Source organism: Notothenia rossii, assembly GCF_949606895.1.
Source record: "Notothenia rossii genome assembly, chromosome: 5".
NCBI classification, from domain to species: Eukaryota; Metazoa; Chordata; class Actinopteri; order Perciformes; family Nototheniidae; genus Notothenia; species Notothenia rossii.
In genome coordinates, this window is record NC_136903.1 from 92,452,279 (window position 1) to 92,478,866 (window position 26,588).

The 26,588-nt window shown below is 45.2% G+C and overlaps 3 protein-coding genes across 3 annotated transcripts; 1 reads left to right on the forward strand and 2 right to left on the reverse strand.

Moving 5' to 3' along the window:
• Positions 1-1,250: 1,250 nt before the first annotated feature.
• On the reverse strand, positions 1,251-7,450 carry ube2c (ubiquitin-conjugating enzyme E2C). The gene is made up of 7 exons (XM_079682232.1): positions 7,291-7,450; positions 5,813-5,908; positions 5,310-5,337; positions 3,218-3,304; positions 2,917-3,121; positions 1,508-1,567; positions 1,251-1,395 (listed from the first exon to the last, which is right to left on the reverse strand). Exons 2-7 carry the CDS (start codon positions 5,902-5,904, stop codon positions 1,358-1,360), a joined length of 510 nt encoding a protein of 169 aa, XP_079538358.1. The 5' UTR covers positions 5,905-5,908; positions 7,291-7,450; the 3' UTR covers positions 1,251-1,357.
• Positions 7,451-7,738: 288 nt separating this feature from the next.
• Positions 7,739-9,938, forward strand: polr2j (RNA polymerase II subunit J). Its single transcript, XM_079682233.1, has 3 exons — positions 7,739-7,974; positions 9,096-9,204; positions 9,759-9,938. Exons 1-3 carry the CDS (start codon positions 7,832-7,834, stop codon positions 9,858-9,860), a joined length of 354 nt encoding a protein of 117 aa, XP_079538359.1. The 5' UTR covers positions 7,739-7,831; the 3' UTR covers positions 9,861-9,938.
• An 81-nt stretch (positions 9,939-10,019) lies between these two features.
• LOC307039817 (deoxynucleotidyltransferase terminal-interacting protein 1-like) lies at positions 10,020-26,105 on the reverse strand. The gene is made up of 13 exons (XM_079682229.1): positions 25,235-26,105; positions 24,772-24,842; positions 24,503-24,599; positions 24,298-24,396; positions 18,917-18,976; positions 18,675-18,731; positions 16,217-16,272; positions 15,601-15,643; positions 15,317-15,375; positions 15,121-15,181; positions 11,433-11,504; positions 10,337-10,392; positions 10,020-10,192 (listed from the first exon to the last, which is right to left on the reverse strand). The coding sequence occupies exons 1-13, from the start codon at positions 25,304-25,306 to the stop codon at positions 10,084-10,086; spliced, it is 912 nt and encodes a 303-aa protein (XP_079538355.1). The 5' UTR covers positions 25,307-26,105; the 3' UTR covers positions 10,020-10,083.
• Positions 26,106-26,588: the final 483 nt, after the last annotated feature.

A 26,588-nucleotide genomic window follows, 5' to 3' on the forward strand; every position in this document is an offset into this window, starting at 1 on the left:
ACACCTGGATCACACACACACACACATACACACAAACACACACACACACACCTGGATCACACACGCGCACACACACACACACCTGGATCACACACACACACCTGGATCACACACACACCCACCTAAACACACCTGGATCACACACACACACACACACACACACACACACACACACCTAAACACAACTGGATCTCACACACACACACACACACACACACACACACACACACACACACACACACACACACACACCTGAAGACTTAATGAACAGATGTTTATACAGTTGAACTCTTTTGATGAATTAGCTTCTGGTAAGAAATGAACAATTTATTTAATGACTCAAAATCTCAAAATTCTGACTTTTCGTAAAAATGTTGACTTGCTCTCAAAATTATGATTTTTTTCTGAAAATCTCAAAATTCTGACTTTTTCGAAACATGACTTTCTAAAAAAACTCAAAGTGTTGACTGTCAAAATCTCGAAATCATAAAAATCGCAAAAATCTGACTTTTAAAAAAACCTCAATTCTTACTTTACCTCAAAATTCTGACTTTCTACAAAAAAAACTCAAAATTCTGACTTTAAAAAAAAAAAACTAAATTCTGACTTTTTCCTCAAAATTCTGACTTTTTCACAAAATCCGGACTTTTTCCAACAAAAAAAGATCAAAATCTGCAGGTATATTTGAGTGACAGCGTTATCTAAAGTAATCCCTTTAGAGGATATTGTTGGACTGTTTTGAGAACGAGAGGCTTTTAGATGATCTACATTTGATTTATTTTTCTCACCTTCATTCTAACGATGGCTTCGACTGCTCATTAAATAACTTGTTCATTTCTAACCAGAAGCTAGACGGTAACTTGCTTTATTGTTTTTACTGCAACCACCGTGAGATGTAATATTTAGAGATAATGAAAGAGAATATTTATTATAAAGTCGATTTATAAAAAGACAGAATGTGTTAGTTATTTTACGGAACATTAATAAACTCTACGGATGTGAGACTGTGAGAAACATGGCACTGTAGAGGAAACGTGTATGTGATGAATTATATAACTTCACAAGTCTTTTTATTCATGAAGAATGAATGAAGAGAAAGTCCGTCTGTCTTAACACCGCAGGGGCCCTTCGAAGTTCATCATGACGTTATTAACCTAATCTTCTATGGGTGATCAAGGCTCCTGACCAACATGTGTAAGTCCGTTTCAAATGTAACGGTGATTATGTGAAGGTTCAATAAAGAGGTCGACTTTGAATTAAGAACTTTATTGACACAGTGAGGTGAACAAACATAAAAATATTGTACAAACACAGAAGACAAACAGAAGAAGAAGAAGAAATCAAAAGTGGAGCCGCTTCAGCCCTGGAAGGTCGAATGCAGATGAGCTTTAAATGCTGAAAGAGAAGAAGAAGAAACCATTAGAACTACAACTCCCACCAGCCTCCAGCATGTTAGAACTACAACTATGAATGCAGCCTTTACGTGATGTCAGTGAACGCCTCTCACCTTCCTGGTTTTCCCAGAGTTCAGCAGCTGTTGTGTTCAGGGGACTCTCGTTGTTCGGCTCTGAAACAAACAGACGTGGTGGTTACAAACTGCTTTCACTGGTTAGAGGGCTGGTTAGAGGACTGGTTAGAAGGCTGGTTACTGGTTAGAGGACTGGTTAGAGGGCTGGTTAGAGGGCTGGTTAGAGGGCTGGTTACTGTTTAGAGGGCTGGTTAGAGGTTAGAGGGCTGGTTAGAGGTTAGAAGGCTGGTTAGAGGGCTGGTTACTGTTTAGAGGGCTGGTTAGAGGTTAGAGGGCTGGTTAGAGGTTAGAGGGCTGGTTAGAGGTTAGAAGGCTGGTTAGAGGTTAGAAGGCTGGTTACTGGTTAGAGGACTGGTTAGAGGGCTGGTTAGAGGGCTGGTTACTGTTTAGAGGGCTGGTTAGAGGTTAGAGGGCTGGTTAGAGGTTAGAAGGCTGGTTAGAGGGCTGGTTACTGTTTAGAGGGCTGGTTAGAGGTTAGAGGGCTGGTTACTGTTTAGAGGGCTGGTTAGAGGTTAGAGGGCTGGTTACTGTTTAGAGGGCTGGTTAGAGGTTAGAGGGCTGGTTAGAGGTTAGAGGGCTGGTTAGAGGTTAGAAGGCTGGTTAGAGGGCTGGTTACTGGTTAGAGGGCTGGTTAGAGGTTAGAGGGCTGGTTAGAGGTTAGAGGGCTGGTTACTGGTTAGAGGGCTGGTTACTGGTTAGAGGGCTGGTTACTGGTTAGAGGGCTGGTTAGAGGGCTGGTTAGAGGTTAGAGGGCTGGTTAGAGGTTAGAGGGCTGGTTGCTGGTTAGTGGTTAGAGGGCTGGTTAGTGGTTAGAGGGCTGGTTAGTGGGCTGGTTACTGGTTAGAGGGCTGGTTACTGGTTAGAGGGCTGGTTAGTGGTTAGAGGGCTGGTTAGTGGTTAGAGGGCTGGTTACTGGTTAGAGGGCTGGTTAGTGGTTAGAGGGCTGGTTACTGGTTAGAGGGCTGGTTAGTGGTTAGAGGGCTGGTTAGAGGGCTGGTTAGAGGTTAGAGGGCTGGTTAGAGGTTAGAGGGCTGGTTAGAGGTTAGAGGGCTGGTTGCTGGTTAGTGGTTAGAGGGCTGGTTAGTGGTTAGAGGGCTGGTTAGTGGGCTGGTTACTGGTTAGAGGGCTGGTTACTGGTTAGAGGGCTGGTTAGTGGTTAGAGGGCTGGTTAGTGGTTAGAGGGCTGGTTACTGGTTAGAGGGCTGGTTAGTGGTTAGAGGGCTGGTTACTGGTTAGAGGGCTGGTTAGTGGTTAGAGGGCTGGTTACTGGTTAGAGGGCTGGTTACTGGTTAGAGGGCTGGTTACTGGTTAGAGGGCTGGTTAGTGATTTAAAGAGCTGGTTAATGATCTGGCTAATGGCGGCATTGGGTACACTGGTAAATGCTCACCTCCCAGTAGGCTTTGCAGCGACAGCAGGATGCAGCGCACGTCGTACAGCGCGCTCCACTTGTCCTTCAGGATGTCCAGGCAGATGAAGCCCTGCGGGTCCACGTTGGGGTGGAAACAGGAAGTCAGGAACTTCACACGAGGAGCCTGGTAGGGATAACCGGCGGGAAACTCTAGAGAGAGGCGGTACCTGAGTCCCTCGTACACCTGAGAGAGAGAGAGACAGGGGAGAGAGAGACGGGTGAGAGCGAGACAGGTGAGATTGCATCAAAACTACAGAGGCGTTATGGAAGGTGTCCGTACCGTCCCCTGAGCTCCATCGATGGTCCCGACCCATTTAAAGAGATTATCGGATTCTGGAAACGCTGAGATCCCTTTATCGCCCGACATCTGCAGAGAGAGAGAGAGAGAGAGAGAGAGAGAGAGAGAGAGAGAGAGAGAGAGAGAGAGAGAGAGAGAGAGAGAGAGAGAGAGAGAGAGAGAGAGAGAGAGAGAGAGAGAGAGAGAGAGAGAGAGAGAGAGAGAGAGAGAGAGAGAGAGAGAGAGAGAGAGAGAGAGAGAGAGAGAGAGAGAGAGAGAGAGAGAGAGAGAGAGAGAGAGAGAGAGAGAGAGAGAGAGAGAGAGAGAGAGAGAGAGAGAGAGAGACAGGTCACATGATGTCATGAGAGAGACAGGGTATATGCAGGAATCCTGAAGTCAAATTTAATCCCTTTTAAGACCTTTTTTAAGACCCTTTCCATACATTTTAAGACCTCATCGCAACTTTGAGTTCTAACCGGTTACCTTGGCGACACACTTTACCTCACATTTACTATATTGATTGTAAGACAGCACAACTAAACAGAGTGCAGACAGACTACTGAAGCCTCCTCTCCACATGAACTTCAACCTCTCTGTGAAGGTCAGGTTTAATGCAGTATGCTGCTTTGTTGCTTCTGTACTCTGTGCTCTTTCATTCCAGTCAAACTCCTCAGAAACCATTAGAAACCAGTATTTGACCAATAAACAAAACAATTGACAAAACTTTGAACTATGAAATATGTTAAACTTTGGTGAGCTTCAGCGGGGTAATGCCATATAGGAGCTCCCTCACAAATACCCAGGGGTTAAATTGGGCTGGGGCTGTCCGGGGCTAAGCCCTGGCACATAGGACGAGGCTCTGACGTCATCACCCTCACACATTTGTCATATGTTTACAAAAAAGGATATATATGTTAAGACTTTTCTCGTTCTTAATATAGACTATATTTAGGGTCTATATGTGTTGACTTTATTTTAAAATAGCAGATCTCTGTGACCGGATATAGTTTGGCTTAGACCCCGGCCCCACGAGGACGCATACGGTAAAACGCATACGCAAGCGCCAAAAAGGTGTTCCGTTCACACGCATTCGATTCATTAACGTGTCCGTTCACACTAGACCGCTGGAAATGCTGGAAACGATGTAGTACATATGTCATGCCTGTAAGTGGCGCTGCTGCCGCCCGAAATACACCAAAAGCAGCGAAGAAGAACCCGGAGCATGGTTGCCATGGTTGCCCTTCTGTTTATTCTCCGCGTTGGACGGCGTGTTCTCCTGCTGTATCTCTCAGGTAGTCCACCAGCAGATGAAAAACACCCACCTCTCGGCCTCTTCCAAGGAACGAGGGGACCGTGCGGCAGAGTTTCCGTTAAAAAAAAATTCCGCCGGTCAACATGTCCGTTAAAGTTTAAATCTTCCGTACAAAATTAGAAAAGTGCCGATCAGAGGTCTTCTTTGTTATTTATTGAGCTTTAAAACAAATTGATAACGACTCTGTTCTCTGTATAATAATATAAGAATATTTAATAAACGGTGACTGCCTCTCTTTTCCTCACCCTCTTCTGACAGCCCAGCAGCAGCAGGAGACGTGGGGAGAGGGAGGCGGGCTATTTAATCGTTATCAGAAAATGATCATATAGGGCTTACACACGGAGCCGTTGGACCCCCAGAGCGTTGCGTATGTCGGTCTACCCACCTTGGGACCCCCCCCCCCCCCACAGAGCGGAGCAAGGCAACGAAACTTAAAATAAGAAGCAGCATTTTACGGCGCACTATGCATGGGGCCGCCTTGGGGGGTTTCCCGACATGTCGTTTCAGTAAATTAAAGGGTGTTTCATGTTGTCGTTGCTGTGGGACTTCTTAATACCTTGGAAAATGCCGTTTAATACTTTTTAATAGCCTTAATTTTTGCTAAATTGATTTATCAACTTTTAATACTTTTAAGACCCCGCGGACACCCTGGAGAGAGAGACAGGTCACATGATGTCATCAGAGAGAGGTCACACATATGCATACAGCAGGTACATACATGTGTATAAATATCCCTTTTAAATAATACATATAAACTCTGTATTATATAAGACATCCACTCACCATCAGAGTCATGAGCTCCTGCTGCAACCTGCAGACACACAGGTATCAGTATGACTTATTAGAGACACATTTTAAAGAGTGTGTGTGTGTGTGTGTGTGTGTGTGTGTGTGTGTGTGTGTGCGCGCGTGCGTGCGTGCGTGCGTGTGTGTGTGGCAGGATTTCAACATGGTTCTTCTACAGCAACACTGATCCCAGTATATGTTACTAATAAGAGTGTGTTTCAATATATATTAAAAAACACAGTAATAAACAATACATTAATAATATCTTAATTATAACATTTATATACAGGTCTTTATTTACCATTTCTTACAACCGTATTTAACTTGTTTATGTCTAAACCCTGCACCTTATACAAAGATATTTATACATTTTGTACGTTACTACAGCATTCTCTGCACTTTCCGGTTGGTTTTAAACTGCATTTCATCACTCAATAAAAGGTGAATCTAATCTAATATTCTGAGATATATTAGTATATTAATAATAAAACTGATCTCACCGTTTGGTCACGGAGCCTCTGGCCGCGCTGCCTCCTGTCTCGCTGGCTTTCAGAGTCGCTGCTGCTGCTGGGTCCTGGTTCTGAGAGGCCATGGTGCTGCAGACAGACAGGTGAGACAGGAGAGAGAGAGAGAGACAGACAGGTGAGAGGGAGACAGGTGAGAGAGAGACAAGTGAGAGAGAGAGACAGACAGGTGAGAGGGAGACAGGTGAGAGGGAGACAGGTGAGAGAGAGACAGGCAGGCAGGTGAGAGGGAGACAGGTGAGAGAGAGAGACAGACAGGTGAGAGGGAGACAGGTGAGAGAGAGACAGGCAGGCAGGCAGGTGAGAGGGAGACAGGTGAGAGAGAGAGACAGACAGGTGAGAGGGAGACAGGTGAGAGAGAGAGAGACAGACCGGTGAGAGGGAGACGGGTGAGAGAGAGACAGGCAGGCAGTTGAGAGAGAGACAGACAGACAGACAGGTGAGAAAGAGACAGACAGGTGAGAGAGAGAGACAGACAGGTGAGAGAGAGAGACAGACAGGTGGTTCACAACAGGACTCTATGAGCTGCTAACAGACTATGAAGTGGATTATATATTTAAAGTAACCCCTCCCTACCGGACCCTACCACTGACATGACGTTGTGACTGTCCCTCAGGAAACTAAGTAGTACAAACTGTTTATGTGCAATGCTTGTCTTCATGCTGCCCTTACGAAAGAAGTGTCCAAACTGGGATCAATAAAAGTACATATTATCCTGTTTTTAAATCACTAAACTGAGTAATGAAATACAAACTGCTCAGACTCCTAGCCCACAGCAGCTACATGCCAATTGTCCTTTATTAATTTAGGATACACCGCCATGAGATGAAGCATCTTTTTTAAGTGGGTCCTCCTAACATATGGTGCTAACAGCAAGATTTGGAGGGATGGTAATCCAAGTATTGTGTGGAGTGAATCAGATGATATGTGGAGGAACGTGGTAATCATAACTGTTGTAGATAGCGCAGATAGTTTTGATGTATAGATTTAACTATGAGCTACAGCTTGAATATGTCTTCATGTGTTGAGGTAGGAACACCAGAGAGCAAACATACAGAGGATATTGTATTAGATTATTATATAGTATGATTTGGTGAGGGGTTGGAGGTCAGTTGTGGATGCAGTTTGGTAAATAACATCAGCATAATCTAAAAGTGCCATTAATGTGTGAGGCAAGTTGCTGTCTGACATGTTATCTACCGGATCTATGCCCATCATCAGGTACATAATAAACAGATACACAGGTAACCAGATAAACGGTGCTTTTGTTTTATCATGCTGCTTTAGTATATCTATATAAATCTATCTTCAGTTGCGAGTATAGGTCAAAACAGTGTTTCTAGGTTAGCTTGATGCTAACGATAGCTTTAGCTCAGGTTAGCTTCACGGCTAGCTTGTTTACCGTTCAAAATAGCTAAATTACATTCGCACAGATGAACTCCTGGCAGACTCACCGTGTGTTGAGTGTCTGTGGACCGGGGGTTTTCTCCGTGCGTTTACCGGGAGGTCTGTTGTCGGGGTTTCTGATCGGTTTGTTCCGAGCTGCGGATTCAAACTCACTAACTCCCGCCCCTCGGTTTAAACGGCTCTACCTCACACTCACAGCCAATCGGCGTCCGACGTTCAAAAACAAACCGCATCCCGCTGACCAATGATAAACCCTCAAAAAGAAGGATACGTGATGTGATTGGCCAGGAGAAAGGTCCGGATATACAAACTGAGATTCATCTAAAACAATATTAAATATTTGAAATAAACTTTATACATATTAAATTAGTTATTGAACTTATCCTGTAAAATGTGTGCGTTGAAAAAAATGTCCTCATCGTGAAGGTGTATCCTTTGTCGTTTTAATTTTTAATTAATATTCAACAATAGACCAAAACAATGTTTCCGCTCGCTCTTATTTTGAAGGTGCAGTGTTTCCGCTCTTGTTTTGAAGGAACAGTGTTTTCCCGGTTAAATATATATATTTTGAATATAAAGTAAAGCAAGATGAACGCTCCTCCCGCCTTCGAGTCGTTCCTGTTGTTTGAGGGAGAAAAGAAGATCAGCATCAGCAAAGACACGAAGGTCCCGAACGCCTGCCTGTTTACTCTGAACAAAGAGGACCACACGCTGGGGAACATCATCCGAGCGTAAGAGAGGCTAACACGGATCTAACCATGAGCTAACAGGATAACGCTGGGCTTGCAGGCTAACGCTGGGCTAAATGTGCTAACACTGAGCTAACGCTGAGCTAACACTGAGCTAACACTGTGCTAACACTGAGCTAACTGTGCTAACACTGAGCTAACGCTGAGCTAACACTGAGCTTACTCTGAGCTAACACTGAGCTAACATTGAGTTGACACTGAGCTAACTGTGCTAACACTGAGCTAACACTGTGCTAACACTGAGCTCACTCTGAGCTAACGCTGAGCTAACACTGTGCTAACACTGAGCTAACACTGTGCTAACGCTGAGCTAACACTGTGCTAACGCTGAGCTAACACTGAGCTCACTCTGAGCTCACGCTGAGCTAACACTGAGCTAACACTGTGCTAACACTGAGCTCACTCTGAGCTCACGCTGAGCTAACACTGAGCTAACACTGTGCTAACACTGAGCTCACTCTGAGCTAACACTGAGCTAACACTGTGCTAACACTGAGCTCACTCTGAGCTAACACTGAGCTAACACTGAGCTCACACTGAGCTAACACTGAGCTAACTCTGAGCTAACACTGAGCTAACACTGTGCTAACACTGAGCTCACTCTGAGCTAACACTGTGCTAACACTGAGCTCACTCTGAGCTAACACTGAGCTAACACTGTGCTAACACTGAGCTCACTCTGAGCTAACACTGTGCTAACACTGAGCTCACTCTGAGCTAACACTGAGCTAACACTGAGCTCACTCTGAGCTAACACTGAGCTAACTCTGAGCTAACACTGTGCTAACACTGAGCTCACTCTGAGCTAACACTGAGCTCACTCTGAGCTAACGCTGAGCTAACTGGGCTAACACTGAATATAAAAGTCTCAGAGGTAGGAGAAGTATTCAGATATTGTGCTTGAGTAAAAGTAGAAGTACTCAGATCTTGTGAAGTATTATCAACAAAATATAGTTAAAGTAGTCATTGTGCAGATTGGTCCATTTCAGAATAATATATGATATGTTTTATAATTATTGATGCATTAAAGTGTAACTATTTTCTAAGCAGGGTTTCACAATAAGAGCCTTCTTTAAAACCCTGCCTGTCTTTCTGTGTGTCAGTCAGCTGTTGAAGGATCCTCAGGTCCTGTTCGCTGGTTATAAAGTTCCTCACCCTCTGGAACACAAGATCGTCATCAGAGTGCAGACCACACCTGACTACAGCCCACAGGTAAAACCCACACACACACACCCACACACACACACACACACACACACACACCCACCATTATCTCTTCTGGTCAGGTGTTCCCCTTCATTTGAATACTGCATTTTGTCCTTAGCATGATTGATTTACTGCAGCTTTCAGAGGGGAATTACTGTGCACTTATTCAAATCAGACACCCACAATATAAAGCCTCTTTTCCCCCCTCAATGTTTGCACACACACTATGAAGCTATAACCTGTTGGGGAATCCTGAATGTCCTCTTCCAACATGAGAGCAACATGCTAACAAAGGTATCAACTGTAGCTGTGAACATGACAGGATGTGTGATTACCTAGAAGAGCATCAGGACTGTTTGAGGCATATGATAGCTATGTGATTAACATGATGATTCAGCCTCTATGGAGAGAGACATATGACAAACATGCTCATTTCTGACGTGGAGCTAATCTGAAGTAAACATTGAATACTGCTTTCTATTCCTCCATCTTGGGACTGTGGAACTCCCTCTCTTAGTGAGATTTTTCTAACAAACCCGTTTGTTTTCTTCTTCGGACAGGAAGCGTTCACGAATGCCATCACGGATCTGATCTCTGAGCTGTCGCTGCTGGAGGAACGCTTCAGGGTCTCCATCAAGGACAAACAGGAAGGCATCGAGTGAAGCCCCGCCCCCACCATGTCACTTCCCCCTTTTAGGTGTGTTTATTTTTGTAAATAAAAATGTGTGATTTCACAACTTGTAGGTTTTTGAGCTTTTTATTTTTAAAAACGGCAGAAAATATATGTTCACGGTATGTGGGGAGAGGGTCAGAGGGCAGTGTGTGGGGGGAGGGTCAGAGGGCAGTGTGTGTGTGTGGGGGGAGGGTCAGAGGGCAGTGTGTGTGTCAGTGGTCGATGTCCCTCTGCGCCTCCATGGCTCTCTGCATCTTCTCCACCATCCAAACAGGAACAGAGAACGGCTTCAACTCGTCCATCCTCACCTCCGGACCCTCCCTGAAACACACATCATAATATTAAACTAAACGCCCAGACTAGAGTCAACTAGGATAGGTATTCAAACACTGAGAATAAAGACAACACAACGTTAAGGTGACCTGTAACTAACCCTAACCATGGTCTGATTGAATAAAGACTCACCTGTAGTCGTCGCTGCGGGCCAGATCCTGGATGTCCTCCTCGATCAGCAGGTAGGCCTGATGGTTAGGTGAGGAATCAATATTATGTTTTACTTCCTTATTCTGAAGCCAGGACTCAGATATTAACAGTGTTCAGTTAAAGCAGCAAGACGTGACCTGTGATGTCATTACAGCAGAACGTTTAATACAGCTTATTTCTGATATTCATTAAAGGTCACATGGTATTCCATATGATGTGTGTTACTGAGTTGGGTCACACACAGTTAGAGACAATGGTCCTGAATGATCAATAGATGTATTCATTTGAAGTGAGCTGACACCGAGGGTGGAGGAAGTTCAGAGAAGGCCTCAGGTTATAGAACCTTTGTTAGTGAACTAATCCTATGGATGTGATGAGACGATCTCGTTTAAACATGTGACGTGTGTGTGGTAGGCTGCATGATCAAATGTGTGTGTGTGTTAAACATGCTTAGGGAAAGTGTGTGTGTGCTCATTGCAGTGGCTATATATGCTATCTGATACTGTGGGGGGCATTTCTTCGATTGGCTGCTGTGGCAGCAGGTGATGAACTCCACGTTATTGTTTGTTTGTTGCAACAACTACATAATAATTACTGATCAGCTCTGTCTGTGTCTGATTGATTCCTCTCAGTTTCATTCTTTCCTGTTGTGAGTGCTGGATCTCCACAACAGTATAACAAAATAATAAGAATCGGCGAAGAAAACGATTACAATAAGATGGCTTAAAACAGACCCCCCCCCCCCCCCCCCGGCTGAATGGCTGACAATGGAAGAAATGACATGCTACGATTCCAGAGGAAACCTTTACAGACTGGATTGGTGGAAACTGGGATTAATAATGTACGGATTATAAAGGCATTCAAAAGGAACTGTGTGACACCCCAAAATAACAAACAAATGTTTAACCCTCCTGTTGTGTTTGTTTAAAATAAAAAAAGAAGAAGAACCAAAGACACTGGGTTTTGAACTTATTCTGAAAAACTCAATGCTGAACTGATTTGATTCGAAGTTAGTGCATCTGCTCGGACCCTAACCCGTCGATAGTCTGTGATCGAACAGATACTCAGATGACCTCACCATCTTCCCTCCGGTCGCTCTCATGTGATGTCGCTCGGCCAGCCACTGCTTATCCTTGGCATCCGCCGCATACTGAGAGAGAGAGAGAGAGAGAGAGAGAGAGACACACACACACAATTAAAGGTAGCACACATACAGGAAGTGGTGTGTGTCACTTCCTGTCTGATAAAAAGAGCCAAAGTTTATCAGCTTTTTCAGTTTGTTACTGCATCCTTCAGCAAGTCAAGACCTCCAAACCTTCACAGAGGGCGAACTGTGGGGCTGAGGCCCGATTCCAAACCGCAGCAACTCCCCCTCCCCCTGTAGTGACACTCCCAGCTAGATGAGGCTTCCAGGTGGAGGGTCTAAATACAGCGGCAAGATTTGGAACAAACTCCCCGTTCTCCGGTTTCAAATCAGCAAAAATAAAACTCAAAAATCTTTAAGAAAGGTGTTTATTTTTTGTAAAGCTCTTTTAGTTTCAAACCTGATGTTTATAAGCTTCTTAGTTTTTGGAACAATCTGTAAATATACACAACTTTATAATGAAATGCACACTTTCACCTTTTTCTAGGAATGATCCGGAGTTATATACGAGGTAACCCTGAGGCTTTACGTCTGTATGAAGACATTAAAGGTCCCTTGTCGTGCAGGTTATCAGCGGATGTTTGCAGGAACTGTTTGTAAGCAGCTTGTTTCCTGACGGACACACACAGCGTTGAGTCCGGTCAGGTGAGGCAGACTCTGCTGGAGGGCTTGATAAGCCACTCCCCCTCCACACTTGTTGGTTTGGAACAGACCTGAAAGAGCCTGAACACGAGTTTCCCCCGTCATCCAAACCCATCAATGAGAGTAAATATTGTCCCCTTGAAAACCGTGACTGAACTGATTTTGGATATTTGTACTTTCATATGAATTAATCTTTCCTTCAATGTCGACCATATTCTGGATCTTCTCTGGGATTCTTCAAGTCCCGCCAAATGATGTGTGACGTCATTGCGGGCACAGCGCTCCAGCTGCACCGTTCAGGATCCCAGCATCTGCATGTAAACGCACGATGGCGCACACAGCAGCAAGCTCAGACAGCGATGACAGTTTGATTTGAACGTGTCTGAGAGCTCATCTGAGGCTGAAGGATCGGTTTATGTTGTATCTGTTAGAAGTTTAGGAATTAGGTTCGTCAATATGGGCGATCATACGGTCATGAAGCCGGTGGTGGACTGGGACTACAAATCATCCCGGGACTCTCGACCGGCCCACTTCGGTACCGCTAGTAAGTTGTCAACGTGGGGAGCAATTTGGGGTGAAGTGTCTTGCCCAGGGACACAACGACATGCTGACTGCAGTGGGGTTTGAACCTGTGACCCATTGATCCCAACACCAAGGCTCTATCCACTGCGCCACACGCCTCCCTAATTGACATGAAAGCACTAATAAATGTAGTTTCATCCACTTGAGTTTACAAATACAAAAATAATCGATTTGTTTTTATATCACATCCGACGGGAGGAAATTCAGCAGCTCTCACTACCGATCTGTAATCCTAATTTAATCATCACCTTCACCACGATCATTTACGTTTATGTTCGCCGAATTGACATGAAAGCACTGAGAAATATGAATATACTGTATTCAACTTCATTAAAACGTTATTAACGTGCCTAAACTCAGTAATTCACCATTTCTACGCATGACAACACACTTTGTCCGTGTTTGGCTCTCTCGCCGCACAGTGAAGCGTTCCCGCATTGACGTCACTTCCGGCTTCCCCCAAAACCTCAAAATGAGTCGAAGGAATTTCCCCGCGATGTTAGAAATGATTGATATTTATCGGAACGGTATCGCTTTTTCTTTTTTAAACTGACGGTTCGAGATGACTAGTAGCCCAACATTTCATTGCACAACAGTTGTTGGGATGCTGTCACAGGCTCTTTAATGTGGCGGACCCTCCGAGAGAACGCACAAACAGAGGGGTAGTGTGTAGGGGGCGGTTTGGAGCTGGGCCAGACTCTCCAGACTTACGGCCCGTCCACACAGCGGCGTGCGCTGAAGCTTGCTGGCGGGGGGGGGCTGAAACTCGACCAACAACCAATCACGTGAATCTCCCGCCCCGGACACACAAGCAGCGGTTTGATTGGCTATGAGCTTGTACTGGCATATGATTCGATTGGCTGACGCTTTCGCCGAAGCTTCAAAAGTTGAACATTGCTCAACTTTTGCAGCGAGCAACGCCAGCAAATCTACGCTTCGCTCCCACAATGCAATTCGACGAAACGTGACGTCCCGCCATTTAAAGTGAATGGGCAGCGCACGCCGCTGTGTGGACGGGCCGTTACTGCTGGTCTAACTATCAGGCTACTTGTGGTGCTAAGAATTTGATTTTGTTTGTTTACCTTGAACAGAGGCCTGTACGACGAAGCAGGATGTTCTCTTAGCGGCTAACTTCAGGTTAACTCTGGGTTTCCGGTCCTACGAAGCTGGTTCTCTTTTTTGCGGGCTAGATCTCCATGGTAACTGATGCTGAGCAGCTAACCTGCCCCGGAGCAGGTTAGGTTGCAGGCTAAGAGCTCAACTCAGTGAAAGCACTTCCTGCTGACCAATCAGAGCTCAGTGTGCGGAGTTTAAAGCGATCAAGTCATATTACAGGAGAAAGGAAATACAGAAAAGCTGCCGTTGCAGGAAAGACGGCCGGCAAAAAAAAAAAAATTAGAAATATGAAGAAGTTAAACTTTAAACATCCATGACTTAAACACTTGATCCAGGATCAAAGCCACATAGCTGCACCTGCAAAGTGAATACAGCTGGTAACAGAACAAGTGTTTGAATGCGTACATGAACAGGTTTATGATATCACTGCCCCGTCTAAGACACCATCTGACTTTCATTACATTTGACTCAAGTGTTTCCTCAACTTAATGTGTTGCTTCAAATAATCCTTCTGCATCCAGTATGTGACACTGTGAGTGTTGCACGGCCAGATACGGTCAGCTGACTCAGATCAGGAGATGATACATTATGATGTGATATGCCGCGGACTGTACTTCATGTTACTCTGATCCGGTTACTTATGTTGTGGCAGATATTTAAGTAAGCTTTCTTAACGCTAATGTTCTAATAGTCAGATTGCTCTGAAGATGGGAGGTGATATTCTATTAATGCTCACGTTCACATCCCATCTTCAGAGCAATCTGACTATTACGGGGCAGTGATATCATAAACCTGTTCATGTACGCATTCAAACACTTGTTCTGTTACCAGCTGGATTCACCTTGCAGGTGCAGCTATGTGGCTTTGATCCTGAATCAAGTGTTTAAGTCATGGATGTTTAAAGTTTAACTTCTTCATATTTCTAATATTTTTTTTTTTGCCGGCCGTCTTTCCTGCAACGGCAGCTTTTCTGCATTTCCTTTCTCCTGTAATATGACTTGATCGCTTTAAACTCCGCACACTGAGCTCTGATTGGTCAGCAGGAAGTGCTTTCACTGAGTTTAGCTCTTAGCCTGCAACCTAACCTGCTCTGGGGCAGGCTAGCCGCTCAGCATCAGTTACCATGGAGATCTAGCCCGCTAAAAAGAGAACCAGCTTCGTAGGACCGGAAAGCCAGAGTTAACCTGAAGTTAGCCGCTAAGAGAACATCCTGCTTCGTAGTATACCCCCCTGGACTCTGCTCAGCGTGTTTGTGTGTTTGTTTGTTTGTTTATTTGTTTACCTTGAACAGGTCAGCGTGTTTGATGTAGATGCGTCCTCTGGTCCCGCCCATCCCCAGCGCCCTGTAGTGACATCACAACAACATGATGACATACTTCCTGTTCAGCTGTTTCTCAGGACAAACACTAATAAAGTTGTGTGTGACCTCACAACACAACACGTGTTTGTTGTTTGAAGTTGACTTGATGTTGACTCACTTGTTGGCTCTGGAGCCCAGAACAAACGTGCTGCCTTCATTCAGTCTGGAGGGTTCCCACTGAAACCCAAGTTATATTATAAAGAAGTTATATTGTTTACATCCATCAGACACATGGATACATATTTGCAAACTATCACACATCAATGTCTGCTAGGAAAAGCCTCCCAATGAAGATATCATAACATAAGCATTGAATCAGAACAGCATCTGATGGACCCAGAAGAGGCCCTCGGACTCTCAGTGGCTCCTCGTGATCTTTAATGTTTTAGAAGGTCGACTCACCTTTGGACCTTCTTTCTTGATGGAGTCAGACTTGGGCTTTGCTCTGAGGAGAGACACACAGTCAGGTGGTGCAGAAAACACCTGATGCAGATCTACCTGATCTACCTGATGCAGATCTACCTGATGCTGATCTACCTGATGCTGATCTACCTGATCTACCTGATGCAGATCTACCTGATCTACCTGATGCGGATCTACCTGATGCAGATCTACCATATGATCTACCTGATGCAGATCTACCTGATCTACCTGATCCTGATCTACCTGATGCTGATCTACCTGATCTACCTGATGCGGATCTACCTGATGCAGATCTACCATATGCTGATCTACCTGATGCTGATCTACCTGATCTACCTGAGCAGATCTACCATATGCTGATCTACCTGATCTACCTGAGCAGATCTACCTGATGCAGATCTACCTGATGCAGATCTACCTGAGCAGATCTACCTGATGCAGATCTACCTGATGCAGATCTACCTGAGCAGATCTACCTGATGTAGATCTACCTGATCTACCTGATGCTGATCTACCTGATGCTGATCTACCTGATGCTGATCTACCTGATCTACCTGATGCTGATCTACCTGGTACAGATCTACCTGATACTCACTGAGAGGGGAAGCCATGAGCTCGATCAGACGCCGCTGTAACTGGACGAGCCCTCCTCTGTGGAGACAGACACCACGTTAATACACTGAGACCCTCATTACTGAGACCCTCATTACTGCAACTACAGTCTGATTACTGCAACTACAGTCTGATTACTGTAACTACAGTCTCATTACTGTAACTACAGTCTCATTACTGTAACTACAGTCTGATTACTGCAACTACAGTCTCATTACTGTAACTACAGTCTCATTACTGCAACTACAGTCTGATTACTGCAACTACAGTCTCATTACTGCAACTACAGTCTCATTACTGCAACTACAGTCTGATTACTGCAACTACAGTCTGATTACTGCAACTACAGTCTGATTACTGCAACTACAGTCTGATTACTGCAACTACAGTCTCATTACTGCAACTACAGTCTGATTACTGTAACTACAGTCTGATTACTGCAACTACAGTCTGATTACTGCAACTACAGTCTGATTACTGCAACTACAGTCTCATTACTGTAACTACAGTCTCATTACTGTAACTACAGTCTGATTACTGCAACTACAGTCTCATTACTGCAACTACAGTCTGATTACTGTAACTACAGTCTCATTACTGTAACTACAGTCTGATTACTGTAACTACAGTCTCATTACTGCAACTACAGTCTGATTACTGTAACTACAGTCTCATTACTGTAACTACAGTCTGATTACTGCAACTACAGTCTCATTACTGCAACTACAGTCTCATTACTGTAACTACAGTCTGATTACTGCAACTACAGTCTGATTACTGTAACTACAGTCTGATTACTGTAACTACAGTCTCATTACTGTAACTACAGTCTGATTACTGCAACTACAGTCTCATTACTGTAACTACAGTCTCATTACTGTAACTACAGTCTGATTACTGCAACTACAGTCTCATTACTGCAACTACAGTCTGATTACTGTAACTACAGTCTCATTACTGTAACTACAGTCTGATTACTGCAACTACAGTCTCATTACTGCAACTACAGTCTCATTACTGTAACTACAGTCTGATTACTGCAACTACAGTCTGATTACTGTAACTACAGTCTGATTACTGCAACTACAGTCTGATTACTGTAACTACAGTCTCATTACTGTAACTACAGTCTGATTACTGCAACTACAGTCTGATTACTGTAACTAAAGTCTCATTACTGCAACTACAGTCTCATTACTGTAACTACAGTCTGATTACTGTAACTAGTCTCATTACTGCAACTACAGTCTGATTACTGTAACTACAGTCTCATTACTGTAACTACAGTCTGATTACTGCAACTACAGTCTGATTACTGTAACTAAAGTCTCATTACTGCAACTACAGTCTCATTACTGTAACTACAGTCTGATTACTGTAACTACAGTCTCATTACTGCAACTACAGTCTGATTACTGTAACTACAGTCTCATTACTGTAACTACAGTCTGATTACTGCAACTACAGTCTCATTACTGCAACTACAGTCTCATTACTGTAACTACAGTCTGATTACTGCAACTACAGTCTGATTACTGTAACTACAGTCTGATTACTGCAACTACAGTCTGATTACTGTAACTACAGTCTCATTACTGTAACTACAGTCTGATTACTGCAACTACAGTCTGATTACTGTAACTAAAGTCTCATTACTGCAACTACAGTCTCATTACTGTAACTACAGTCTGATTACTGTAACTAGTCTCATTACTGCAACTACAGTCTGATTACTGTAACTACAGTCTCATTACTGTAACTACAGTCTGATTACTGCAACTACAGTCTGATTACTGTAACTAAAGTCTCATTACTGCAACTACAGTCTCATTACTGTAACTACAGTCTGATTACTGCAACTACAGTCTGATTACTGTAACTACAGTCTGATTACTGTAACTACAGTCTGATTACTGTAACTACAGTCTGATTACTGCAACTACAGTCTCATTACTGTAACTACAGTCTGATTACTGTAACTACAGTCTGATTACTGCAACTACAGTCTGATTACTGCAACTACAGTCTGATTACTGCAACTACAGTCTGATTACTGTAACTACAGTCTCATTACTGCAACTACAGTCTGATTACTGTAACTACAGTCTGATTACTGCAACTACAGTCTCATTACTGTAACTACAGTCTGATTACTGTAACTACAGTCTGATTACTGCAACTACAGTCTGATTACTGTAACTACAGTCTCATTACTGCAACTACAGTCTGATTACTGTAACTACAGTCTGATTACTGCAACTACAGTCTGATTACTGTAACTACAGTCTGATTACTGCAACTACAGTCTGATTACTGTAACTACAGTCTGATTACTGTAACTACAGTCTCATTACTGTAACTACAGTCTGATTACTGTAACTACAGTCTCATCAAGAGGGATGCTCTGCCCAGGTTAGATTTGTGTGCTGTTTTTGACTGACCTTCTTAGGGGCGGGGCTTCCTCTCTGACTGTAGTCCTCATCAGCAGCTCTGGCCCTCTGTCCGGAAACACAGTTATTATTCAGAAAATATTCGTAAACACTTTGGTGATCCAAAGATGAGAAGATCCAAAGTGAGGTCTTCAAATGTTTGTCACTTTAATAAAACATATTTAACTTTAACAATGAATGCATTACTAAAATAATATGTTATTTTCGGGGTGCTGTCATTGGTCAGTTCTTACCTTGATGGCGGCCTCTGGCCCCGCCCTCTTCACCTCCGCCTCTGGAAACAGCTGTTTGGCCTGGTGATGACATCACAGAAAACCATGGTAACCACACAAGAACACAGAAGAGGTTTCTCAATACTCTAATGTCCCCTCCTCCAGGGCTCTCGACTAACTTTTTTCACCATCCTCCCGGAACCGTCCCGAAATACAATCTAAGCCGTCCCGAAATTAATGTGGACCGTCCCGAATTTAAAATATTAGATTTTCTACTACTTATCATTAGTTAAAATCATTCAAAGTGACCTTTAACATAAATAAAACATCATACAAATCATTAGATGATAATTCATCAACCTTTTGATTTGAGTAAATCAGTCAATCACATGAACAAAGGCCAAATATATTTAAACAAACACACAAACGAGAAAATTACTAATATTGAATCAAATCAAGTCCCATCCAATTAACAAAACAAATCCAACACTCTGTCCTGAAGACAGAGCGTCGGCTCTGGAACCTTACTTCTGGATAGGGGTTGGACTCTATTCTTCTCCGGAGTTGCTCAAGGTGTGAGGCGCCGGGCGGGTGTGGGGATACTCACAAGTCCCCGGTTGGGTGCTTCGTTGTTGGAGTCTACCCCAGTGGACGAGAGGGTTGCCTCCCTACGCCTGCGGGTTATGGGGGGGAAAACTCTGACTGTTGTGTGTGCTTATGCACCCAACAGCAGTTCAGAGTATACGGCCTTCTTGGAGACCCTGGAAAGAGTCCTGTATGGGGCTCCTGAAGGGGACTCTTTAATCTTGCTGGGAGACTTCAACGCACATGTGGGCAATGATGGAGACACTTGGAGGGGAGTGATTGGGAGGAACGGCCCCCCTGATCTGAACCGGAGTGGTGGTTTGTTACTGGACTTCTGTGCTAGTCATGGATTGGCCATAACAAACACCATGTTCGAACATAAGGATGCTCATAAGTGTACGTGGTACCAGAGCACCCTAGGCAGAAGGTCCATGATCGATTTGGTTATCGTATCATCGGACCTGAGGCCGTATGTTTTGGACACTCGGGTAAAGAGAGGGGCGGAGTTGTCAACTGATCACCATCTGGTGGTGAGTTGGGTCGAGTGGCGGGGGAAGCCTTTGGATAGACCTGGTAAGCCCAAACGTGTAGTTCGGGTGAACTGGGAACGTCTGGAGGAGGCCCAAGTTCAGGAGGCCTTCAACTCACACCTCCGGCGGAGCTTTTCGGGCATTCCTGTGGAGGTTGGGGACATTGAACCAGAGTGGTCGGTGTTCAAAGCCTCTATTGCCGAAGCCGCGGCGGGGAGCTGTGGTCTCAAGGTCCTAGGTGCCTCAAGGGGCGGTAACCCTCGAACCTCCTGGTGGACACCGGTGGTCAGGGAAGCCGTCCGACTGAAGAAGGAGGCCTTCAGGGATTTGTTATCCCGGGGGACTCCCGAGGCAGTTGCAAGGTACCGACAGGCCCGAAGGGCAGCAGCCTCAGCCGTGGCCGAGGCAAAGCAGCGGGTGTGGGAGAAGTTCGGAGAAGACATGGAAAAAGACTTTCGGGCGGCACCAAAGTTGTTCTGGAAAACTGTCCGACACCTCAGGAGGGGGAAGCAGGGAACCATCCAAGCTGTGTACAGTAAGGATGGGACGTTGTTGACCTCAACTGATGGAGTGTTAGGGCGTTGGAAGGAGCACTTTGAGGAACTCCTGAACCCGACAACTCCGCCCTCTATGTTAGAGGCAGAGCTGGAGTATGAAGGGGGATCGACACCAATCTCCCGGGGGGAGGTCACTGAGGTCGTCAAACAACTTCACAGTGGCAAAGCCCCGGGGGTGGATGAGATCCGCCCAGAAATGCTGAAGGCTCTGGGTGTTGAGGGACTGTCATGGTTGACACGTCTCATCAACGTTGCGTGGAAGTCGGAAACAGTACCGAAGGAGTGGCAGACCGGAGTGGTGGTTCCCCTTTTCAAAAAGGGGGATCAGAGGGTGTGTGCCAATTACCGAGGCATCACACTACTCAGCCTCCCCGGGAAAGTTTACTCTAAGGTACTCGAAAGGAGGGTCAGGCCGATTGTCGAACCTCAGATTGAGGAGGAACAATGTGGATTCCGTCCTGGTCGTGGAACGACGGATCAGCTTTTTACTCTCGCAAGGATCCTGGAGGGTGCCTGGGAGTATGCTTATCCAGTCTACATGTGTTTTGTAGACTTGGAGAAGGCATATGACCGGGTTCCAAGGGAGTCACTGTGGGAGGTGCTGCGGGAGTATGGGGTGAGGGGGTCTCTACTCAGGGCCATCCAATCTCTGTACTCCCAAAGCGAGAGCTGTGTCCGGGTCCTCGGCAGTAAGTCGGACCCATTTCAGGTGAGGGTTGGCCTCCGCCAGGGCTGCGCTTTGTCACCAATCCTGTTTGTAATATACATGGATCGGATTTCGAGGCGTAGTCGTGGGGGAGGGGGTCTGCAGTTCGGTGGACTAAGGATTGCAGCACTGCTTTTTGCAGATGATGTGGTTCTGATGGCTTCATCGGTCTGCGACCTTCAGCACTCACTGGATCGGTTCGCAACCGAGTGTGAAGCGGCTGGGATGAGGATCAGCACCTCCAAATCTGAGGCCATGGTTCTCAGCAGGAAACCGATGGACTGTCCACTCCAAGTAGGGAATGAGTCCTTACCCCAAGTGAAGGAGTTCAAGTATCTCGGGGTCTTGTTCTCGAGTGAGGGAACAATGGAGCGTGAGATGGGTCGGAGAATCGGAGCAGCGGGAGCGGTACTGCAGTCTCTTTACCGCACCGTTGTGACGAAAAGGGAGCTGAGCCAAAAGGCAAAGCTCTCTGTCTACCGGGCCATTTTCGTTCCTACCCTCACCTATGGTCATGAAGGATGGGTCATGACCGAAAGAACGAGATCGCGGGTACAAGCGGCCGAGATGAGTTTTCTCCGCAGGGTGGCTGGTGTCTCCCTTAGGGATAAGGTGAGAAGTTCGGTCATCCGGGAGGGACTCGGAGTTGAACCGCTCCTCCTTCGCGTCGAAAGGAGCCAGTTGAGGTGGTTCGGGCACCTAGTTAGGATGCCACCTGGGCGCCTCCCTAGGGAGGTGTTCCAGGCACGTCCAGCTGGGAAGAGACCAAGGGGTAGACCTAGGACCAGATGGAGGGATTATATCTCTTCTCTGGCCTGGGAGCGCCTTGGGACCCCCCAGTCAGAGCTGGTTGATGTGGCCAGGGAAAAGAAAGTTTGGGGCTCTCTGCTGGAACTGCTACCTCCGCGACCCGACCACGGATTAGCGGGAGAAGATGGATGGATGGATGGATGTTGACAAGGAGGTTTAATAACTGTGTGCTACACACAACGTGCAGTCGATTTCATTTTCATCTGCGTTTGTAGTAGAGTTAGCAGGGTATTTTTATTTTAACTCTCGTCCCAAATTCGTCCCCAAATAATTTTTTATCCTCCCTGACACTATTTTTTTCGGCCCCGGGACGACGGGACGTCCTTAAGCTCGAGCCCTGCCCTCCTCGACTCCTCGGTCCTCCGGTAGTGACCCGGAAATGGATTTCAACGCGCCATGTTGAAGGACATCTCATTTCTCTAAATGCACTTCGAGGACCGAGCGTCGAGGAGGCTCTCTGGAGGAGCTATAACCGAGGAGAGAGGAGAGAGGAGAGAGGAGAGAGGAGGCTCTCTGGAGGAGCTATAACCGAGGAGAGAGGAGAGAGGAGAGAGGAGGCTCTCTGGAGGAGCTATAACCGAGGAGAGAGGAGAGAGGAGAGAGGAGGCTCTCTGGAGGAGCTCTAACCGAGGAGACACTGATGGGTCCTCCACGGCTCCTTCGTGGATGCATTTCCGGGAACAGAGATTTCAAAGAGTCGTGACGCACGGCCGGACTTATCTCAGCCAATCACAGCTCTGCATGCATCCCCTGGATATTATTTTAGTAACAGCTTGAACGGCAACGCGATGTTTACAGTGAGAACAGCTGAGAGGTCCGTGCAGAAAGCAGAGCAGTGTGTATAATATATATCACTCAGTGTAACAGACCTACTCTCTGTATCTGCTTTAGTTTAGTAGATATCTACAAACAAAGAGTCCAGATGTTTCTAAAACCATTTAGTGCTTCACAAAATAAAATACACAACGGCTGTAGCCTGTTTATGCTTTAGGAGCAGTAGGTGTGTGTGGTACAGTGTGTAGGTGTGTGTGGTACAGTGTGTAGGTGTGTGTGTGGTACAGTGTGTAGGTGTGTGTGTAGTACAGTGTGTAGGTGTGTGTGTGTGGTACAGTGTGTAGGTGTGTGTGTGGTACAGTGTGTAGGTGTGTGTGGTACAGTGTGTAGGTGTGTGTGTGGTGCAGTGTGTAGGTGTGTGTGTGGTGCAGTGTGTAGGTGTGTGTGTGTGGTACAGTGTGTAGGTGTGTGTGTGGTACAGTGTGTAGGTGTGTGTGTGGTACAGTGTGTAGGTGTGTGTGGTACAGTGTGTAGGTGTGTGTGTGGTACAGTGTGTAGGTGTGTGTGTGGTGCAGTGTGTAGGTGTGTGTGTGGTACAGTGTGTAGGTGTGTGTGGTACAGTGTGTAGGTGTGTGTGGTACAGTGTGTAGGTGTGTGTGTGGTACAGTGTGTAGGTGTGTGTGTGGTGCAGTGTGTAGGTGTGTGTGTGGTACAGTGTGTAGGTGTGTGTGTGGTACAGTGTGTAGGTGTGTGTGTGGTGCAGTGTGTAGGTGTGTGTGTGGTACAGTGTGTAGGTGTGTGTGTGGTACAGTGTGTAGATGTGTGTGTGGTACAGTGCGTAGATGTGGCGGACAGACGGGTCTCAGTTGGTTTGGTGTCCTCTGCTTACTTTTAATACTTGTACAACTTTTGGCCCCTAATTTCAATTCCCCATTTCAGCGACCAGAGAGAGGGGGGGGGGGATATATCCAGTCTCTGATTATGAGAGTGCTCTCATACTTGTTTGATTCTGAAATTGTATATATTTATATAAATATATATGTGTGTTTATGTCCGCATCTGTAGCCTGTTATTGTCTCATTACACCGCACTGTGAATGAATCAAAGTAAATATCTAAGTGTTCATGAACACATCTGTCCATCAGACAGAGGGCTGCTGTGCCTCCTGTCATCATTAATGGACGTCTCTTTAAAATGACCGCTCAGAGGAGAGGAGTTCTCATTTCTCTAACCGCCTGCTGCTTCCGCTCCTCTCTCCTCGGTTCCCCTCCTCGAGTCCTCCGCTCGCATCTCCTGTGGGCGGGACCAAGTATTGAGGATAGGAGTCGAGGAAAGGAGTCGAGGAGGGGAAATTAGAGTATTGAGAAACCTCTAGAGCATAAGGAGGAAACAACAGGAAGTGAACTCATATGTGATGAGAGCAACAGGAAGTGAGCTCACGTGTTCCAGAGCGTTCCTGCACGCCTCTCTGATCAGCTGATCCGTCTGCACCTCCTCGCTGACGTTCTCCTTCACGTTCTGCGCCGCTTTGTCAAAGAACTGCAACACAATCAGTATCTGAGTCACATTTAGCTTTAGAGCTTAATTCAAGCCTTTGTTTCTGTTTGAAGTGATAATAACAACAATAGTTAGTGTGACCTCTGACCTTATGGTACTTCCTGAACACGGCCATGATGTCATCGTTGAAGCTCGGCTGAAGCACCGCCCTCAAGAGATCCATCGACACCTGAGGGTCTGTGTAGCTGCAGACAGACAGGTGAGAGAGAGACAGGTGAGGAGAGAGAGAGAGAGAGAGAGAGAAAGAAAGAGAGAGAGACAGACAGATGGAGAGAGAGAGACAGGTGATCAACAAGGTTGATGAAAAATGGTTGTCATAATGGTACAAAAAAGCCACACACACACACACACACACACCTGACGGCCATGTGTGAGCGGCGTCCTCTGCGCTGGATCTGTCGGTGTTTGATCATCAGGTTCCACGGCGCCTTCAACAAAAAGTACACGGACTGCTTTATATTTAGCGCTCGAAAAGTATTATCATCAAAATCTAGTGAAAGTAGCGACAGTAAAAGCAGTCATTGTGCAGATTGGTCCATTTCAGAATAATATATATGATATGTTTTATAATGATCGATAATTAAAGTGTTATTAAAGCTGGAATAGTGGAGTAGAAGTACACAGTAGCTTAAAAAGTAAATTACAAGTAGCCTATCTCAAAATATAATCACAGTACTTGAGAACATATACACTACACCTCTGCAAATATAGTAACACAATAAAATGTAAAGTAATAACCTAGTGTACATGAATGTACCACATATAGTAACACAACAACAGAGTAGGTGTGTAGGTGAGCCTCGTTAGCTGCGGTAGTTACCGGTCTCTGCTCCTCCTGCTCCCCGTCCAGCAGCAGCCCTTCCCTGCCTCCCTCACTGCGCTGCGCCCCCATCACACGGTCCGTGTGTATCCGAAGCTAGGCTAACTGGAGCTAACAGCTGTTTCCGTTAAAAAAGCCCCTTTACCAGCTGTTTACCGGTTAGTGACTCTGGCTCTTGGCTGACGGAGGTTTTCGGATCAACCGAAAGTAGATATTTCTCACAAGAGCTGATATTAGTTTGTGTCAGGAAGTTAATTCCACTGTGAAGTTAACAGCAGCCAACAGGCTACACGCTTCCGGTTAGCCCCTTCACAATTGAGCACCACAACTCCAATAAAAACAACGGATAAAAGTGATTTATTATTATTATTACTTTACCATTTGTATTATTAACATTGTCTGGAGTTTGGCTAACAGTATAGGCCTGGCCCATGTAGATAAGGCTCTGTTCTCAGCTAACATTGTTTACTCGAGTTTCTGCTCTTAGGCCAGGGCAATTAACTCACATCTCACGCACTCACGCCACACTTGCCTTTGCTCACGCTAAATTTTCGTCCAAAATAAATATATATAAATATAAAAATAAAGTGAAGGAACAGCAAACCGAGCGGTCTACGAAATGAGACGGTCTTCTGTCTTTGTTCAGTAAAGTTGGAACGATATTGGGAGATTCTGATTTCACGGATCAATAACTCATTCACAAAACGTTATTCAGACACAAATGACGTCTCCTAAGTACCGTGGTACGGTTGACAACGAACTACAATCACATTTTGATCAAAAAAAGCCAATACGTGCCGACCTCCAAGCTGGACACATTACATTGGTCTCTATCCGCAGTCGGAGAATAAACGAGTGCTCAGGGACCGTCTGCAAAGCGCAACTCCGAAAAAAGAGAATACAATAATATTCAATCACTATTATACAGCTTATTACTGCCAAACTCACTACACACATCAATAGTCTCCTGTGTGTCATACTACAGCAAGGAGTTTGGAAGAATATGCTTTTGAATAAAAATAACTTTACTATTATACAGTATATTTCTACCAAACTCACTATTTGCATTGTTGTTGGTGTTAGCATCTGGGTAGCTAGCTGCGCTAACGGATAGAAGCTGTTTCTCAAACAATGAGAGGGAGAGCTCTCTCCTGTCAGACTGAGAGATAACTACAGCTCAGTGAGCTAAGGGACTCTCTGTTTAGATAGTTAACTTTAGTCTAGTTATCTCAGTGGGTCTCAAACGTTTTGGTCACCATTTATGAGAATAAATGAAAAACAGTTATGAAATACTATATGACAGTAAAACAAGAATACAGTTTAAAAGGTGAGTGATTTGTAAAATATCCATAAA